At 51.7% G+C, this 18,518-nt stretch overlaps 1 protein-coding gene and 1 long non-coding RNA gene across 3 annotated transcripts; one reads left to right on the forward strand and one right to left on the reverse strand.

Annotated features, from left to right (window-relative positions):
* Positions 1-6,160: 6,160 nt before the first annotated feature.
* On the reverse strand, positions 6,161-7,273 carry LOC127391717 (uncharacterized). Its single transcript, XR_007891107.1, has 2 exons — positions 7,018-7,273; positions 6,161-6,307 (listed from the first exon to the last, which is right to left on the reverse strand). It is a non-coding gene; the product is annotated as an uncharacterized LOC127391717 (long non-coding RNA).
* Positions 7,274-7,434: 161 nt separating this feature from the next.
* On the forward strand, positions 7,435-14,279 carry LOC127391714 (Golgi apparatus membrane protein TVP23 homolog B-like). Of its 2 annotated transcripts, none has more exons than XM_051634790.1 (7): positions 7,435-7,503; positions 8,062-8,144; positions 8,870-9,014; positions 9,567-9,656; positions 11,160-11,291; positions 11,382-11,510; positions 12,956-14,279. In XM_051634790.1, the coding sequence occupies exons 1-7, from the start codon at positions 7,492-7,494 to the stop codon at positions 12,986-12,988; spliced, it is 624 nt and encodes a 207-aa protein (XP_051490750.1). In that variant the 5' UTR covers positions 7,435-7,491; the 3' UTR covers positions 12,989-14,279. The 2 variants fall into 2 exon arrangements, with proteins under 2 accessions (XP_051490750.1, XP_051490751.1); XM_051634791.1 differs by lacking the exon at positions 7,435-7,503 and adding an exon at positions 7,809-7,910.
* The last annotated feature ends 4,239 nt before the right edge of the window (positions 14,280-18,518 follow it).

The following is an 18,518-nucleotide window of genomic DNA, read 5'->3' on the forward strand; positions in this document are numbered from 1 at the left end:
CTGGGGCCACCCAGAGGGAATGCAGCTTAAAATTTAATTTGTGTTAAATAAGAAACATTATTGTCTTGCATTAGAGGCCTGACAGGACAGTCTTTGAAATTAGTGGCCAGGATAGTCCTCAAGGGGCTTTTCACCAGCTGTTCTGGTTTGAGAGGACTCTCTGAAATTCTCCACGGGCAGGTGATTAGTTTTGTTGATTTTAATGTCACCTTCAACTTCCAAACCCGGGGACCGAGCCAGACCTGGATAAGGGTGAAAAATACCAGCAGCTGTTCCCCAGAGAGTCAGAACAAACAGGCCCTAAACACCACGTGCTGTGTACATCTCTGAGGAAGCCAGAAGATAATGAAGATGTGGGAGCTGGACTGTGGTGATTGTGACCTGGTGCTGAGGGGTGTGAGGGTTGGGGACAGGTGGGTGGCAGGTGGGGACAGGAGGGGGTGGCAGGTGGGACAGGAGGGTGGCAGGTGGGGACAGGTGGTGGCAGGTGGGGACAGGAGGGTGGCAGGTGGGGACAGAAGGGGGTGGCAGGTGGGACAGGAGGGTGGCAGGTGGGACAGGGAGGGTGGCAGGTGGGGACAGAACGGGGTGGCAGGTGGGACAGGGAGGGTGGCAGGTGGGGACAGGAGGGTGGCAGGTGGGGGACAGAACAGGGTGGTAGGTGGGACAGGAGGGTGGCAGGTGGGGACAGGAGGGTGGCAGGTGGGACAGGAGGGTGGCAGGTGGGGGAAAAGAGGGGGTGGCAGGTGGGGAAAAGGAGGGGGGTGGCAGGTGGGACAGGAGGGTGGCAGGTGGGACAGGAGTGGGTGGCAGGTGGGGACAGGAGGGTGGCAGGTGGGGGACAAGAGGGTGGCAGGTGGGGAAAAGAGGGGGTGGGCAGGTGGGGAAAGGAGGGTGGCAGGTGGGACAGAAGGGTGGCAGGTGGGACAGGAGGGTGGGCAGGTGGGGAAAGGAGGGTGGCAGGTGGGACAGAGGGTGGCAGGTGGGGACAGGCAGGTGGCAGGTGGGACAGGAGGGTGGCAGGTGGGGACAGAAGGGGGTGGCAGGTGGGACAGGAGGGTGGCAGGTGGGGACAGGCAGGTGGCAGGTGGGACAGGCAGGGCAGGTGGGGACAGAAGGGGGTGGCAGGTGGGGACAGAAGGGGGGGGGGCAGGTGGGACAGGAGGGGGGCAGGTGGGACAGGAGGGTGGCAGGTGGGGACAGGCGGGTGGCAGGTGGGCTCGGTGCAGCAGGTCCGTGCTGTGACACGGCTGCCGTGGCTCTGCTGCCGGTGTCTTCAGACGGGGCAGCTCGGACCTGCAGCTCGGGCCCCGGGTGGCACCTCCCGAGCAGAATGCGGGCCCCGCCCGGCAGCAGCAGCCGCAGGTTCCTCGGGACAGCCCTGGAAGCAGCGCTCACTGCCAGCAGCACCACCAGGGCCGGGCTGGGGCCCCCGCCGGCCTGAGGAGCATCCCGGCTCTGTCCTCCCGCTGCAGCCGGTGTCCCGGCATCTCCCCCCGGCCGGGGTGCTCCGGTACCCGCAGGGGGGATCCCCTCGGGAGTCAGAGCTGGAGCAGGTCCCGCGCTGGGATCAGCCCGGCGCGTGCCGAGCTGGGAGCCAGGGATGCGCTGGAAGGGACCAGGTTTGGGAAGAGCATCCCTGGGACGCGGTGCCACTCCCGGAGGGGAGCACCAGGGGGTTCCAGGGGCTGAGCAGCTCATTTCTGAACGGGCTGCACTGGCCTCTGTGCACCTGCCCCTGGGTGTCAGAGGGGACAAGGTGCTGGGCAGCCCGGGCTGGGCAGGACGTGCTGCACCCACCCCGGGCAGAAAGCCAGGCAGAGCAGGAGGGGCTGGAGGGAACCAGGGGCCACAGTGCTCTGCCTGTCATCCAGAAACCAGAGGTCAGACTTTCCTGAGGTGACAGGACCACGCTGATGTCACAGCAGTTTTACCTGTCGCACTTGGCAGGCGTCCGGGAGGAGAAAGTGCTTTAAGCTGAGCTGTAGGTGCTTTAAGTTGGTTGTAGCTGGAAGTGTCCATATTTCAGCAGGTGGTTGGAGTCTGATGCTCCACGTGGTGAACAGAAAAGGAGCTACAGGGTAATAAAAGGAGCACCAGCAAAGATAGAAAAAGTAAATTAAGTTTTTATATCACAGAATCACCAAGGCTGGAAAAGACCTCTGAGATCATCAAGTCCAGCCTGTGACCAACACCCCCACATCTCCAGACCATGGCACCAAGTGCCACCTCCAGCCTGTCCTTGAGCACCTCCAGGGATGGTGCCTCCACCACTTCCCTGGGCAGCCCATCCCAGTATAGCATCGTATTGATCACTGACAGCTGCAGATGGCCAGTGAAACAGCAGGCTGGCTGCAGTGAGCACATCAAATGCACTTGTGAACTAGGTAAACAAAATGGACTTCTCGGTATTTTTCTGTAGATATGAAAACAAGACTGTGTGCAGCCAGTGTTGAAGCAAAAGGATGTTTTACCTGTTTGTGGCGGGATCGTGCACCATGAAATTAGATCATGTGTCAGATTCAAGATTGCAGTGATTCTGGTAACTCTAAATCTGCCTTTCTTAATTTAAATAGAAAAATATAGTAATAATATTTAAATATATTTAAATATATACCTATATAAAATTAATGATGTGTGAGAAAGACCATTAAACAGCCAGATCTTGAAGTGATGAACATTGTCTTCTCACTTGCTGCACAATGTGCTGATTTCTGTGGTGCCTCTGCCATGGTTTCTCAGGTGTTATATCATAGAATCACAGAATATGCTGAGTTGGAAGGGACCCATCAGGACCATGAGTCCAACTCCTGTCCCTGTGTAGGGCACCCCAGGAATCACCCCATGTGCCTGAGAACATCACCCAAAGGCTTCTTGAACTCAGGCAGGTTGGTGCTGTGACCCCTGCCCTGGGGAGCTGGTTCCAGTGCTCAGCCACCCTCTGGGGGAAAAACCTTTTCCTGATATCCAACCTGAGCCTCCCCTGCTTCAGCTTCTGCCATTTTCAAATCAAGTGTGGATTTGGATCCACTACATTTTGAGCACAGCAGGGAGGGCTGTGTCACTCATGGCACCAGCAGGTGCTGAAGCTCTTTATAAGTGAGCAGGGCTGTTAACCCTGGGGGTGGGTGAATCTGAGCCCTGGGGTTACAGTCTGGGGATCTGTTCTGTAGCTGTAGCTCCACGCTTTGATATTGCTCCTGGATGTGTCTCTACCTGCAGGGCCTGGGGTACCAGCTGCATTTTGGGGACAGTGTGCACAAGAACCTGATGCTTGGCTGCCCCCCAGCAGGCACCTGTGGAGATTGGTGATGCTATTGATCCCCAAATGATAAAGCAGTAAGTAGTTACTGATGGGGTTTTTTTAGTTTGTTCTCCAAGCAAATGTTTGGCCACAGGCTTTCAAAGAAGAAGAAAAAAAACAAACCACAAATGGGCAATCATTTCCTTCAGAGGTTTTTCAGTAGAATTTCATAGAATCATGGAATGGTTTGGGTTGGAAGGGACCTTAAAGATCATCCAGTCCCACCCCCCTGCATGGGCAGGGACACCTCCCACCAGCCCAGGCTGCTCCAAGCCCCCTCCAACCTGGCCTTGAACACACAGTGAAGAATTTCCTCCTGATGTCCAACCTGAATCTCCTGTCTTTGAAGTTTTAAACCATTGCCATTTTTGTTTCACTTTTTGTTTGTTTGTTTACTTTTTGATCACTTAACACTAAGCTGAGGCAGTGGTGCTGCAGATCTCCAGAGGTCCCAAGAAATGTTCCCTGTGTTGCAGCAACACTGCTGGCAGCTTCTGCCACCAGGTTGTAGATTTTTTGCAAAGAAACCACGAGGCAGGTTGTCCAACCAGAATGCATCGTTGGTGCCACACTTCATAGCCTCCAAATTCTTGCTTTAGAGTATGATATTTTTTAAACAAAATCTAGGGACTGTTGGTTGTGACATGTGCTAGTGCTGAAGGGGAGCTCAGTGTGTGGGAGACATGAAGCAGATGAGGAACCAAAACACATCAGAGCACTCCTGGGTCAGCCCAATTAGAGATGCTTTTGTCCTTAAAAAGCTCTGGCTTTCTACATCTTTGCTTTGATGTATCAGTTGCTGTAGAGAGCACAGTCTTACAGGTCTGTTTCAAGGTATGTGAATACACCAGAGCATGAGCCAGTCCTAAAAATAACGAAATCTGAAGTGAACACACAGTCCTCTGAGAAGGCAGCAGGTGTCAGACCCACCCGGGAAGCAGTTACAGCTGGAACCAGCTTGGGTAGGACTGATGCTGAAGGGGATGAGACCCTTTTTCCTTCTCATAGGATCAAGTAATGATCTTTTAAATAGGTGGCAAACAATAAAACCATCTTGTGCGAAGCAACCTTTGTTCCTTTGACCTTGCCAAGGCAGATGGAAGAACAACTGGAAGGAATAACTGCATGGATAACTTTGTCATCTTCCTTTACAAATGCAGTGGGAAATTCACTCCTTTCTTCCCTAGTTTATGTTTGTTTTCTGGCTAAAATGTTCCTGTGCACAGAGCCTTGGGCAAGGTGTTTCAGATGAGCTGTTTGCAGCTGGTTTCCTGAGGGACCCCTTGGCAAGTGCTCCTCACACCCCTCGCTGAAATGAGCAACTTTAAAAATCAGGGCACCCTCATCTCACACTTTCCCCCCCTGCAAGCTCAGGGTCTTCCTGTAAACTTTGCAAAAATTGAAGCTAAAAGCTTCTGCTTTCTTTTCAGAGCAGCTGCTCAGTCCTTCCTTGTTCTAAAAATACTTATCTGAGGGTGTTACTAAAGTTTCAGCTTTTTCTATCACATTTTTGTGATATGACTTCTGCTGTGAGGACAGGCTGGGAGAGCTGGGGTGTTCAGCCTGGAGAGGAGAAGGCTCCAGGGAGACCTTAGAGCACCTTCCAGTGCCTGAAGGGGCTCCAAGAATAGCGTGGCCAGCAGGAGCAGGGATTGTTTAGCCTGGAGAAGAGGAGACTCAGGAGGGACCTTCTCACTCTCTTCAGCTCCCTGAAGGGAGGTTTAGTCAGGGGGGTCTGGGCTCTTTTTTCAGGCAACCAGTGCCAGGACAAGAGGGCCTGGCCTGAAGCTGCTCCAGGGGAGGTTTAGGTTGGATATCAGGAAGCACTTCCTCATGGAAAGGGTGATCAGACATTGGGATGGGCTGCCCAGGGAAGTGGTGGAGGCACCATCCCTGGAGGTGCTCAAGGAAAGGCTGGAGGTGGCACTTGGTGCCATGGTCTGGAGATGTGGGGGTGTTGGTCATGGGCTGGACTTGATGATCTTAGAGGTCTTTCCAGTCTTGGTGATTCTGTGACTCTGTAAAGCTGGGGAGGGGCTTGGGACAAGGGCAGGGAGTGACAGGACAAGGGGGGATGGTTTTAAACTGGAAGAGGGGGGATTTAGGTGAGATATTAGGACAAAATTCTTCACCATGGGGGCAGCAAGACACTGGAACAGGTTGCCCTGGGAGGTTGTTGAACCCCCATCCCTGGCAGTGTTGAAGGGCAGGTTGGATGGGGCTTGGAGCAGCCTGGTCTGGTGGGAGGTGTCCCTGCCCAGGCAGGGGGTTGGAACCTGATGATCTTTGAGGTCCCTTCCAACCATCACCATTCTATGAATCTATGATTTTTCTAGACATCCAGTTGTTGTTTGCAGGTTGTTGTGTTTTTTTTTTCTTCACTGCTGCCTGGAGCAAGGATGTTTATAATTGAGCTTTCTCAGGTGGCTAAAACCCCAAAGCTGGTTTTGTGAAGATGTTCTCCTCAGTGCTCTTTGGGTGCGCTGCAGACCAAGAGAGGCTTTCCTCTTCAAGCTCACTAACTCCACCAGACAGCGAGCCTGGATGTTAGTGCTGGTGCTCCACAGAGTTGGTGTGGCTCACAGGAGATCCCCTCGGGGTCCTGGCTGGCTGCTGGGAGCTGTAGGAGCCTCTTAGAATCATGGAATGGTTTGGGTGGGAAGGGACCTTCAAGATCATCCAGTTCCAACCCCCAGCATGGGCAGGGACACCTCCCACCAGCCCAGGTTGCTCCAAGCCCCATCCAACCTGCCCTTCAACACTGCCAGGGATGGGGCAGCCACAGCTTCCCTGGGCAACCTGGGCCAGGCTCTCACCAGCCTCCCAGGGAATATTCCATCCAAGCTTATCAACACATCCTACTGACACTTGTTACACGGCAGAGCTGAGCACTCACTCTCACTGCTGCTTGCATCACAAAGCTGTACCGAAACAGAAGTAAATCATCAAAGGTGACAAAAATCAACCAAGTCATCCAAGGGACACGCAGGATAAAATCAGGGCCTAGAAAACAGTGAAACAGTGAGAATTAGACAAAACCAGATTCCAATGACAGAAAAACACTTCCCAAGGAGTCCCCAGCCCAGCCTTGAGCCAGGCCTGCAGGACACCTGCAGGACAGGTGGAAGGGATGGACGAGGAGCTCTGCCCACAGCTTGGCCTGGGGACAGCCTTGAGCGTTGGGGAAAACACACTGAGTCATTGTGTTAGAAATGAAATGTAGTGTTGATTTTGCATCCTAGGGTTAGAAACATAGTGTCTGGTTTGGTTCATATAGATATATATATATATACACACACACATATATACTCTAGTGTTAGGAATATATAGTTTGCTTGAGAGAAGTGAGATCTCTGCAGGTTCCAATGACACCAGGGGTGGTTACGGCCCAAGAAGCTGAGGGACTGAACTGGGCTCCATCTGGGGGATCCGAACACGGAGCAGGATTTGTGGCCAAGATCAGACCCAACGAAGCCACTTCTGTCCTGCTCCTCGGGGCAGGAGGGCACCGGCAGGTACAGACCATTGTGGTGACTGGGAAGGCAGCCAAGGGGGCAGGAAAGGACAGAATTTTACCTTAAAAGGTAAAAAGTACCTGCTGGAATGGAGTGTGTGAGCAGGGCAGGGAAACTTAGAGGATCATGAGGCTGGAAACCCTGGAGTGCCCGGGCAGGGGAACAGGGGAGGGAGCTTTGGGAATCGGGAATAGAAACCGTTCTTCCCCTGACCGTGGCTGTGCCCGCTTGTTCAGGGCTCCGGTTCCGGCCAGAGGGTCCGTTCCCGGCCGGGGCTGCGGGACCCGCCGGGCTGATCCCGCCAAGACACGTTCCTCACGGCTGCGATCGGCACAGGGAGAGCTCAGCGAGACACAACGGGCTGAAATCCCACCCGCGGGCCGCAGGGACCCTGCTGACAGCAGCCCCCGCTCCCGGAGCGGGCAGCGACATTCCCAGGCGTTCCCAGGCGGTCCCAGGCGTTCCCAGACATTCCCAGACATTCCCAGGCGTTCCCAGACATTCCCAGACGTTCCCAGGCGGTCCCGGGGCGCGTTCCCGTTCCCCGCCGGTCCCGCCGGGGCAGGTCCCGTCCCGCCCTCCGTACCCGCCCTGCGCGCGCGCCTCGGGGCGCCTCGGGATTGGCCCGCTGCTGTCACGTGAGCGGCAGGCGGAAGTGAAGGCGCTTCCGCGATGCTGCGGCAGGTGAGGCGGCGGGAGCGGGGCCGGGGCCGGTGGGGCCGGTGGGGCCGGGGCCGGGGCCGGGGCCGGGGCCGGGGTCGGGGTCGGGGTCGGGGTCGGGGTTCGGGCTCTGCACCCCCCGGGCGCCCCGCAGAGCCGCCCGGCACCGCTGGGAACCCCGGGGCGCTCGGTGCGGGTCCCTCCCGCCGCAGCGCCGGGCTGGTCACACGCGGGAGGCTGCGGAGCCGCGGCCCGAGGCGCGGGTTGTCGCACGAGGTATCGAGCTCCCCGGGGGGAAGGAGAGAGCGCGGCCCCCCGAGCTGCCGGGCGGGAAGGAGCCTCGGCCCGTGGTCGCAGTTGATGAAGGTTTCACGAAGCACAAACCAAAACACAGAACAGCATCGAATCCAGTGACTGCGTCGTTTTACTTTGTATGTGATTAAATCTCCCCGTTCTCCCCACGTTCTTTTTTATCTTCATGTGCTCTCTTGATAAAGTGGGTCATCAAAACTATCCCTGTTTGGAGGTGAAAACAGACTCTTTTTTTTTTCTGCTGTAACTCTGCACTGTTCCCTGCTCTAGGACAGCAATGATGACATTGAGGACGTGTCTCTCTTTGATGCAGATGATGATGTATCCAGGAGATCAAAGAAGTCAAAGATCAGGTCAGTAGCCATGGATAGAGTTTCTGGATGAGTTCTGGGCAGAAGCCTGAGGAAGGAAGCACTGCCATGTTACATCAAAGGATGTGACCTCAGGTTTAATAAGTGTTTGTCTTCCCGTGTGTGAGGGATCTGCACTGATAGAGGGTCTCACCATGTGGAGGGCTGGTTCTGGGCTGCTCCTTTATTCTTCCCAGTCTTTGTTTCCAAGCGTGGTGCTGCCCTGCTGTCTGCCACGTGCTGGCCCAGCTGCCTCCTTCCCTCTCCTGCCCAAGCTGCTGCTGCAGGGCAGTGCCCCTGCACAGGGGCTGTGGGGTCCCTGCCTCTGAACTGCACGTTCCTGACCTGGGAACTGCAGAAATGGCAGAGAAGGGCAAGTCTGCCGTGCTGAGGAATGTCATCTTTCCTTCAGAGGGATTTCCTCTACCAGAACACTTCTAAATTTACCCCAGAAGAGCTGCCCTTCTGTTGGACACCAGGTGAAACTCCCTGTGCCCTTCCACCCCAGTGTCTGGCTGCACGTGGGTTGTCACTGCATGTTGTGTCTTCCCTGGGAGGAGCTTCTAGCCAGGTTATCACCCATATTTCCAGCAGTCTCTGCACACTGGGTTCATGTTGTGAGGCTGAACCTTATCCTGTGAGTTGACAGATCCCTTGGCCATGTAATTCCTCTGAAATTGCTTCAGCCTTGTCTGAAGAAGCTGTGTCTGTTCTGTGCTTCATTCCAGGCACCCAGTGGCATCATTTTTCCACTTATTCTTCCGAGTCAGTGCCATAATTGTCTATCTGCTCTGTGAGCTCTTAACCAGCAGCTTTATTGCCTGCATGGTGACCATTATCCTCCTCCTCTCCTGTGACTTTTGGGCTGTAAAGGTAAGTTCCTCCTTCTTTTTGTCTTATAAGAAAAAATTGAAGAGAGTGGTACTCAAATCACCAAAGAAAGTAGCTTCTCTGTGCCTTTCCAACAAAGTGATACCCCAGATACCTGATGTATTGCAGAGTGTTAGCAAAATAATAGCTCTTAAATCTCTGTGTACCTGAGTTCTTTTTGAAAATAAAGTTAAGAACATCTATTAGACTTCATAAAATGGTTTGGGTTGGAAGGGATCTTAAAGATCCTCTAGATCCAACCCCCCTGCATGGGCAGGGACACCGCCCAGTTCCTTGTAAGGCAGCACAGGCTTCATTATCAAATCACTTCCAAATCACCAGGAAGACACCTCACTTCCTATTATTTTAGCAAGCTGTTGTTTTGCTGGCTGTATCAAAACATAAGTTGTTGTGGCCATAAGGGCTGTGTAATCTTGTTTGCCCAAGTGTCAGGCAAAGGAGCACCATTGAAAGCAGAAACCCAAAGAGCTGAACAGTGACAAAGGGTTTATTGTAGCAGAAGATACAAATCTCACAGCTTTTCTTCTGTTTCAGAATGTCACAGGGAGACTGATGGTTGGTCTTCGCTGGTGGAACCAGGTGGATGATGATGGGAGGAGTCACTGGGTATTTGAAGCCAGAAAGGTAATTTTTTCTTCCCCTTTCCTCTCCCTCTTTTATGAAACCTCTGTCATTGGTACTTATGTGATGGTGGATTGCACAGTGTGGACATTTTTTCTCAGCCACAGATGTGTAGCCATGGCCTTGTTGCTCATGGAGCTGCTGAATAAGCTTTTGGCTTGTTGGATTATTTAAAAATCCTCCTGATATCTTGATCTGATCTGGCTTACTGTAAGTAACCTAAAAGTTCCACACTAAAAAAAGTAGAGGTTCCTGTGTCACATCAGGACCCTACAGGTTTTCAGGTGTGAACTTCCAACAGCTGATGCAGCTTTTGTCTCCTACAGAGAACTATTGGGAGTAGGAAAAGCCTGTGGAGTTTGTCATGGCTGTTGCTTTGCCTTTGTGTGCATGATGGCTACTCCTGCCTCTCTGGTGTCCCATGTGTCAGGCACCTCACAAAGTGTCTGTATTCACCCTTTTGCTCCCTCTCTCTTATCTCTGTTTGTATGGAGCTGATGGCATGATCTGGAGTGAGGTAAAGACCATTTCCTAGGTGGCATGAGAAGTCTGCAGTGGTGCAAAGACTTCAGCCTAAACCTTTCTCCAGCTGAGTTTGTGCACTCACCACAGGCTGTGCCAGCTTAGGAAAGCCAGAGCACAGTGGGAGGGGGAGGAAGGCAGCTGAGCTGCTGGTGCTGCTGTACATTTACCCATAAGCTGTTAACCCTGTCAATTTTTTTAAAGGCTTACAGGAAGAAATGGGTGCTTGCCTGGGGTCTTCTGCTCTGTAAAGACTTTGTAAAAGCCATAGTGTGCTGTGACTTTGACCTCTGTGTGTGTTACAACAGATTTACTCTACTTGGATGCATAGATCCAGTGACAGCACAAGGGGCAATGGGCACAAACTGCTACACAGGAGATGTAACCTGAATATAAAAAAAGTACTTCTTTACTCTGAGGGTAACAGGGCCCTGGGACAGGCTGCCCAGGGAGGCTCTGCAGTCTCCATCCCTGGAGATATTCCTGACCAGCCTGGACATGTTCCTGTGGGATCTGCTCTAGGGGATCCTGCTCTAGCAGGGGGGTTGGACTGGATGATCTCCAGAGGTCACTTCCAACCCCACCATTCTGTGATTCTGTGAATCTAGTTCAGTGACAATCTGGTTGTTCATGCAGTGATTTGGAGGTAGAAAACATCACCCCTTGGGCTGTTTCTAAGCTTTGCAACTGACCATGCAGTAAATGCCATGTTTCCTAAACTTAACCTTTAAAGGCTTTAAGGATTTGATGCTGCTGTTTCCTACACTGTTTCTGATAGAAAATGGACAAAAGGGTCCCTTAAACGGAAGCATCTTCTGTTGCAGAAAGATCTTGATGTGATGTAGAGGTTGATCTTGAAAGCAACTCAGTACTGTCGTGTGGAGGCAAAAACCAGGGGGCTTGTAGGTCCTGGGCTGTTTTTCCTGATGATGGGATCTGTACAATGGAGCAGCCTGTTAATCTCCATTTTCTTTCTGTTTCTAGGTATCACCACAAGGGAGTAAAACCTCATCAGAAGCAGAGTCCCGAATTTTCTGGTTAGGTCTGATTACCTGCCCCATGATCTGGGTGATATTTGCTTTCAGTGCTCTCTTTTCTTTCAAAGTGAAGTGGCTGGTGAGTTGCCTCCCTCAGCTCACTGACACCTCTTGCGTGTTGCAGTGAAGGTGTGAGGTAAACGAGTGACTTTGTTTCCCTGTGCCTCAGGCAGTGGTGGGGATGGGAGTGGTGCTGCAGGGAGCCAACCTCTATGGCTACATCAGGTGTAAAGTTGGCAGTCGGAAGAACTTGACCAGCATGGCCACCAGCTACCTGGGGAAGCAGTTCCTGCGGCAGGTACGGTCTGAGAACCCTCTGCTCATCCTTCTTTCTGGCCATAAACTTCCTCCCTGCCTAGGCAGAAAAGGAAAGAGTGACAAAGCTGTGAATTTGAGTCCCCTTAATTAAGTCACAGAGGAACTTGCTAATTGCTGGCCTCAGGTTCCATTTGGAGTGCCTCATAAGCTCCTGTTTTTAGTAAGTGCCATAGAAGTTCCTGTTGGAAATCAGGCACACAGTGAAAGTGGTCTCAGAGTGGAATAGCTTTTGATAAATTCTGCTGCTCCTTGGCTAATGCCTTGCTGAGTGACACCTCTCATGGCACTGCTCCCTCCTCAGGCTGTGCTAGCCATGCATCAGGTGGGGTTGTGTGTTGCTCCTTGTGCTTCAGTGCCCAGCTGCAACATAAGCTCTCCACTGGATGGGCTGCCACTGCCTTTTGATTCTTTCTCACTTCCAACCAGCTCTTCTCAGCAGTTCCTTTCCTTTCCAGTGCTGGGTTTTCCTCCTCCCATAGTTCCCTGCAGCAGCAGGCACAATTGTCCCCTATTCCACTTCTAGGCTGTCATTCAAGTCCCCCTCTCATTGCCTTTCCTGGCTGTGGCTGGATGAATCACACTGGGGACAGAGGCTTTGGCTGCCACAGGTTCACAGATGTTTGCTAGGATTATTGTCATTAGTTTGATCAGAAGCCCAAACATTGAGAAACCTTTCTTGGCAATTTGTGTGGGATTGTCCTCTTCTCTAGCTCCGTTTCCTTCTGAATGCTTTTGCTGCTGCAGTGGTTAACCAGGGGCCCAGAGCAGCCACAGCCTCTGACAGAAGTTAATGTCTTGCCTAAGAATCATGGCAGTGAGTCACACAGTGATTAGGGAGGTGATTCTTCCTCTTTACTGTGCACTCATGAGACCCCACGTGGAGCACTGTGTCCAGTTCTGGAGCAGCCGACGTAAGAAGGATGTGGAGCTCCTGGAGAGATTCCAGAGGAGGCCATGAAGATGATCTGAGGGCTGAGCAACTCTGCTCAGCTCTAGCTGAGAAAGTTGGGGTGTTCAGCCTGGAGAAGAGAAGGCTCCAGGGAGACCTTAGAGCACCTTCCAGTGCCTGAGGGGCTACAGGAAAGATGAAGAGAGACTGTTTACAAGGGCAGGGAGTGAGAGGATGAGGGGGAATGGATTAAAACTGGAGGAGGGGAGGTTTAGGTGAGACATTAGGAAGAAATTCTTCCCTGTGAGGGTGGTGAGACCCTGGCCCAGGCTGCCCAGGGAAGCTGTGGCTGCCCCATCCCTGGCAGTGTTGAAGGGCAGGTTGGATGGGGCTTGGAGCAGCCTGGGCTGGTGGGAGGTGTCCCTGCCCATGCAGGGGGGTGGGACTGGATGGGCTTTAAGGTCCCTTCTCACCCAAACCATTCTATGATTGTATGATAGTTTTCCTGTACTCCTTCTCTTTTTTGCATTCTGCAGACTGTGGCTAAAGAGGAACAGACAGCATCCTGAGTGTGGTGAAGGCCTCAGGCCAGACTGGATTCACAGTAGTGGACAACAGACAATGTTACTCTGACCATGAGCTTGAGAGCTGCATTTGTGAGGTGTGATTTAATTAAAAGACGTAAATAAATTGTGGAAGACTTCAGGTTAACACTCCTAGCAAGTTCTATTCAGTTTTCCACTAGCAGTTTGTGTTTAAATCCTTTCTTTAGTATGATTATTTACAATTAATTTGCCTAAACTTTAAATTAAAAAATATCCTAGGTGGCTCTCATACAGATTTAGAACTACTGGATGAATTAAGATTGTTGGATATCCTTCTTCAGAAAAAACATGCCCAAGCCAAGCCTTCTGTTACCCAAGAAGTCCCCCAGCTCCTCCAGGGGTTGGTGCCCCTAGATAGTTTAAGTTGTGGATGTTTCTGTGTTTTGTTTTTGGAGGTTATTGCTGCTTCTGTTAAGGAGTTTAGATAGTGTTCTTGTGCTGCCATCGCTCTCCTGGTGTGAGCACTGGGGTGGCTGCAGTGAGGGACACCTGAGGGAAGTTTTGCTCTTGGCTTAGTGGGAAGATGACTGAAGTCTTGTGGAAACTGCAGAAGGGGACTTGGAGCAGCTCTGGGCTTTTATTTATCTGAAACATTCTTGGAGGTCCTGGTAACATCTTAAACCCCAGGATTTATGGGAGGACCCTCTTGTACCTGTGGGTCTGCATCAGAGTGAAACAGTGTGTGGGGAAGGTTGCAGGCACAGAGAATCAGAGAATTGTTGGACTGTTGCTGTTCAAGTGATGCCAGGAGGACAGGGGCTGGTGTGATCTGTAGGTTGCTCACCAGCCCCTGAACACAAGGTCACAGGGACTGGGACAGAGAGGCTTTTACCTTCAGTCCAGTGTGCTGTCCTTGAGCTGTGCTCCCCTCAGAGTCCCTGGGCTGTAAAAGCCTTTTGTGGGATGGTGGGTTGTTGGCTTGCAGTGTCCACTTGGATGGCAGAAAGTGTTGTGTTTGGTGTGGAAAGCTGTGAGAGGGGTCAGTTTCTTCTTGTCATCCAGCTGTTCAAGACAGGTTGTGCTCTCACAGTGGTGGATATTGTAAACTGGCTGAGGTATTTTGAATTAAAAATGTGTTTCCTTTTTGATTAATGGGTATTTTAAATTGTGGGGTTGTGGTAACATGATTTCTCTCCCTGTACTGTAGCAATACTTGGGAGCTGTACATTTGTTTAACTCTTTGGATTGACACCTTCCTTTTGTAAATATATATTTATAAAATCTTGAAATTAAAGCAATGCTTTGTTTAACCAGCCCGGGCAGCCCTTCTGTGCTTCGTGGGGCTGTGACACGGGTCATTGTCAAGGCAAACGGTGCTGCCTGGTGGGCTCTGGCACAGCTCCTTCCACCCAGGGTTCTTGGGTGGTTTTCCATCTGCAAACACTTTTTTCATATGTGTGCTGGTGTTGTCATGGAGAGCTGAAGGAATTGTCACTGGAGCGGGTGGGAGGCTCCTCTGGGGGGGCCCAGGTTCCTACTTGCTCCTGCAGGCAGGTGCCTGCTACTGTCAGCACTTGTGCCACCACGTAGGAGAAACTTCTTGTCTTACATGGAGGGGATGATTTATTTCTAAGGAGTAAATGTAAGCAGGCAAAATGAAGTAAATCACTGAAGTTCCATCGTGCTGGATGGGCCAGATGCTCCTAGAGGTGCTTCTGCAGCCCCATGAGGGTGCACAAGTGCAGCGTCTGGCCCGTATGGTGTGATGGAACAGAAATCCTCTCTGCTCCCAGTTTGCTGCTGCCATCAGAGGGACAGCACTGACTCTGGCACAGCTCCAGCCACGAGGGAGTTGTAGAAAAGGTGTTGAAAATTTTGGACTTAATGTTTATTGTCCTGCTGCCAAAGCTCCCTCCAAACTGCTGGAAAATAGAGTGTGTTTTTCTGGAAGTTGCAGTTTATTTAATCAAGGACAGAAGCATTTATTAGTACATGCCTTTAAATATAGCCCTCCTTAGCTTATTTTTAGCCTCTTGGCAAACATCCAGTCTTTTGGCTTCTGAGAAGCTGACATTTCATTGCTTTTCTTCACGCCGTGGATCGGAACCAAATTTCTTATCACTTCTCCAGTTGGGTGTGAGTCTCATTTGATTTTTACTCACTGCCTCCTGGTGTTTCCTGTGGAGCAGGAAGTGGGAGTTGCCACAGAATGGGGAAATTCTCTGAATGTTCCTCCTCTCCTTGGAATCCACATGAAGCCAGTTTCTGGAGCATTAGCTGTGTAATGGTGGCCCCACCTACAGCCTCCAGGCCTGGGTGGTGGCTGAACTTTCAAGGTTTACAGAAGCAGAAATAGTCCAAGATCAATAATAGTTAAATGCTGTTTGCTCTGAAATAGCAAAGTATGACTTGGATGTTGCAAGCACAGCTGAAAGGTGGGCTTGAAATCATCCTCATGGCCAGTGCCATTTGGAGTCCTTGGAATGTCTTGGGCCAGCAGGGAGCTCGCTGGCAGAGCTGCTGACTGAACAAGCCCCAGGGGACGTTTGCTCTTTGCTTTGGGGTGCACAAGGTCCTCGTCCTTCCCATCTGTCTTGGGGATGAGCTGCTCCATTGTTCATTGGTCACAGCAGGGACCTGTCCCCTCCTGCTGCCACCAGCCAGCTGTGGTTTGTCCTCACCCACGCTGTCACTGCCCTGTGCTGGAGTCCCTTGGGAAGGTGCCTGATTTCAGGAGCAGAAGCCATGCTTTGCCCCTGTGTTTCAGCCCATCACCACCGTGCATCCAGATATTCTCAGAGGCCTTAGAGCACCTTCCAGTGCCTGAAGGGGCTATGGGACAGTTGAGGGGGGACTGTTCAGAGAAGCTTTAGAGGCAGTTGTGCTCCGTTGGGTGCTTCTCCCCTTCCCTCTGTGCAGGGAACTGCAGAGGTGGGAGAAGGAGGGATGGAAGGATGCTGAGTCTGCACGGGCAGCCTGACCCTGTCACTTGGAGCCTGTCTGTCTTTTCCTCCAGAGGTTTCTTAGAGTCTTGCTGGGCCTGGAGGGCTGCAGGGAAAGGTCTTTGTATTAGCTTGGCAGAGGCCACGGTCGGCCCTGTTCCCATGGGACAGGACATCCCAGCTGGTATTTCCTAAACAAAAAGCTGCAGTGACTGATGAAGAGTGACCTTTGGGGAGACCAAAGGGAGCGGGGATGGGTGAGGAGGGTGGATGTTGGTCAGGACCCAGCGCTGTTCCCAGGGCTCCTGGCAGCAACGAATTTCTTGCTTCCCTCCTGCCTTTCTGTGCCAACAGCCCCAGTTTGGGAGCAGGCATCCCTTCTTACCCTGCAAACCCCCAGCAAGCCCAGAGCCTCCCCAGCACCCTGATAAGTCAGGCAAAGGGTACAGCAAAAGGAAATACTGTTTCTGTTTTACTGATAGCAGCATTTTTATACCCCAGAAGGACACGTGGGCCCAACCTTATCTTCCTGCGTGTGCCAAAAGCAACCCAGGGGTGTTGGATGTGGTTCCAGTTCCTTCCTGCCCTCCCAGTGCCAGCACGGGGCAGCTGGTGTTGGGGACATGCTGTGCTGGCTTCTGCTGCTCAGCCACAGGCTGCTGGGATTTCCCTCCTCTTTCTGAGGGGAGGCATCTCCTTTGGGTGCTGGGGTGGACACAGCTTCTTGCTTGGCCTGCAGCAGGTGTGTGGGCTCCTGCCTGTTCTTGTAGCTGTGAGGGGCTCTCAGGGTCAGGCTAAGCCCAGCAAACCCTGACAATTCTGGGATTCTGAGAAAAAACTTATTTACTATGAGGGTGACAGAGCACTGCAGCAGGCTGCCCAGGGATGTTGTGGAGTCCCCTTCTCTGGAGATACTCAAAACTCACCTGGATGCAGTCCTGGGTAATGTGCTCCAGGGGGTCCTGCTTTAGCAGGGAGTTGGACTGGATGATCTCTAGAGGTCCCTTCCAACCCTAACAGTTCTGGAATTCTGTGAAACCCAAGGTTTGTCTTGAGCTGTAGCTAATTCCATGTGCTTGTTCCAGGAGCACCTCTGGGGTTTGTGGCTCCCTCTGTGTCACCTGATGGATTTTGCTGCCATTAATTTGACCAATTCCTTTCTGAGCCCACACAGACTTTTAGTATTTGCAGTGTCCTGTGGCAGAGAGCCCCACAGGTTCACGCTGGGTGTAGAAAGATGCTTCACATCTTTTTTATATGGAACCTGATTCCAACTTAATTTGGTGCCCATTGGTTGAGGGAAGGGGAGGCCAGGGGTGTTCTGTGTTCACAGAGGGATGCTGGGTATTGCCTTAAAAATGGGGTTTGAAATCCCCAGACAGACTCAGGCTGCTGTTGGGATCCTGCTGGATCAGTGTGCTGAAGATCCAAGGTCTCTCATCTCAGAAGCCACCAGCTCATGCTACAGTGCCAGGAGGAGTTAGCATCCCCCAGGACAGGGGTTGCTGTTTGCCAGGGTGTGTCCCAGCAAGGTCAATGGTTTTGTTGGGGTAGACATGTCCAGCAGGACCTTTGTAAGGAGTTGGTTGATAAATTTGACCTCAAGAGAAGAACTGGGATGTGGGGAGATGTGGGATTCTTAGCTCTTCCAAGGCTCTTTATTTTCTTATCCTGGCAGGGCTGAGGATGACTCCAGTGCTCTGCAAGGACTGAAGGGTGCTTTGATGTCTGGCAAGGAAAGCAAGTCAGTGTGAGAAGGAGCAAGGAAGCCTGGGGCTGTGACACTATTTTTAATACATTTACACGTTTTGAGTGAATCCCAGCTCTGAGCCTGATACTTTACTGGGACAAGCAGCACATGGTCTTCCAGTGATACTCAGAAGGGCTGAGAGGAGTTGCTCCTGTTTCTCAAGATGGGTAACAAGGAGCAAAACCAGTGCAAATGCACCAAGCCTTGCACAGAGGCCTCCCACAGCTTCAAGACACAGCTGGGAGCACTATTAATTTGTAAATTATCCAATTAATGGCTCTTAGTGCCAGATCATCACATCCTCCAGCTGCTTGCTACACATTTCACAGAACTTTAATACTTGCCAGGTGGGACTCCCCTCAGCAAAATCCACTTTGATGCTCTCCAGCTGCTTCTTATCTCTGTGAATCCTGGGGTGTAGAAGTCTGGACAGTTGGCTCAATGTAGGAATTGGATTTTCTGGTTTGTTGTTCCTCATATTCTTCCCAGAATCCTTAAAAAATCCCCAAACCCCCAGTATCATACTTACCACCTTCCACCCATCTAGCACAGGAGAAGCAGTCAGTTTGTCTGGGGATTAGTGGCTTGGTGGGTTCATCCTTGAGCCCTTTGGACTCCTTCTGGAAACCTCCTGAGTTATTTCTCTCTGTGTTGCCAGCTTCCACAAACCTCCCTCTATGTAGTTAATTTTGGGTGAGTTCTTTGAATTTTTTTCTCTCTCTTTTTTTTTTAAGTCACAAAGCAATGTGTAAACAGCTCCATAGTAACCACTGGAGCACATGAGTCATTCAGCTTTGCTGCCACAGGACATAGTCACTTGCTCTTGTCTACTGTGATGTTTCCAGATTAGAGTTTAGTTGTT

This window comes from Apus apus, chromosome 17 (genome assembly GCF_020740795.1).
Source record: "Apus apus isolate bApuApu2 chromosome 17, bApuApu2.pri.cur, whole genome shotgun sequence".
NCBI classification, from domain to species: Eukaryota; Metazoa; Chordata; class Aves; order Apodiformes; family Apodidae; genus Apus; species Apus apus.

Coding starts and splice junctions, on each gene's coding strand:
- LOC127391714 (XM_051634790.1), top strand. Junction 8,145..8,869: donor TCAAAGAAGTCAAAGATCAG/GTCAGTAGCCAT, acceptor GCTTCATTCCAG/GCACCCAGTGGCATCATTTT. Junction 9,657..11,159: donor GGGTATTTGAAGCCAGAAAG/GTAATTTTTTCT, acceptor TTCTGTTTCTAG/GTATCACCACAAGGGAGTAA.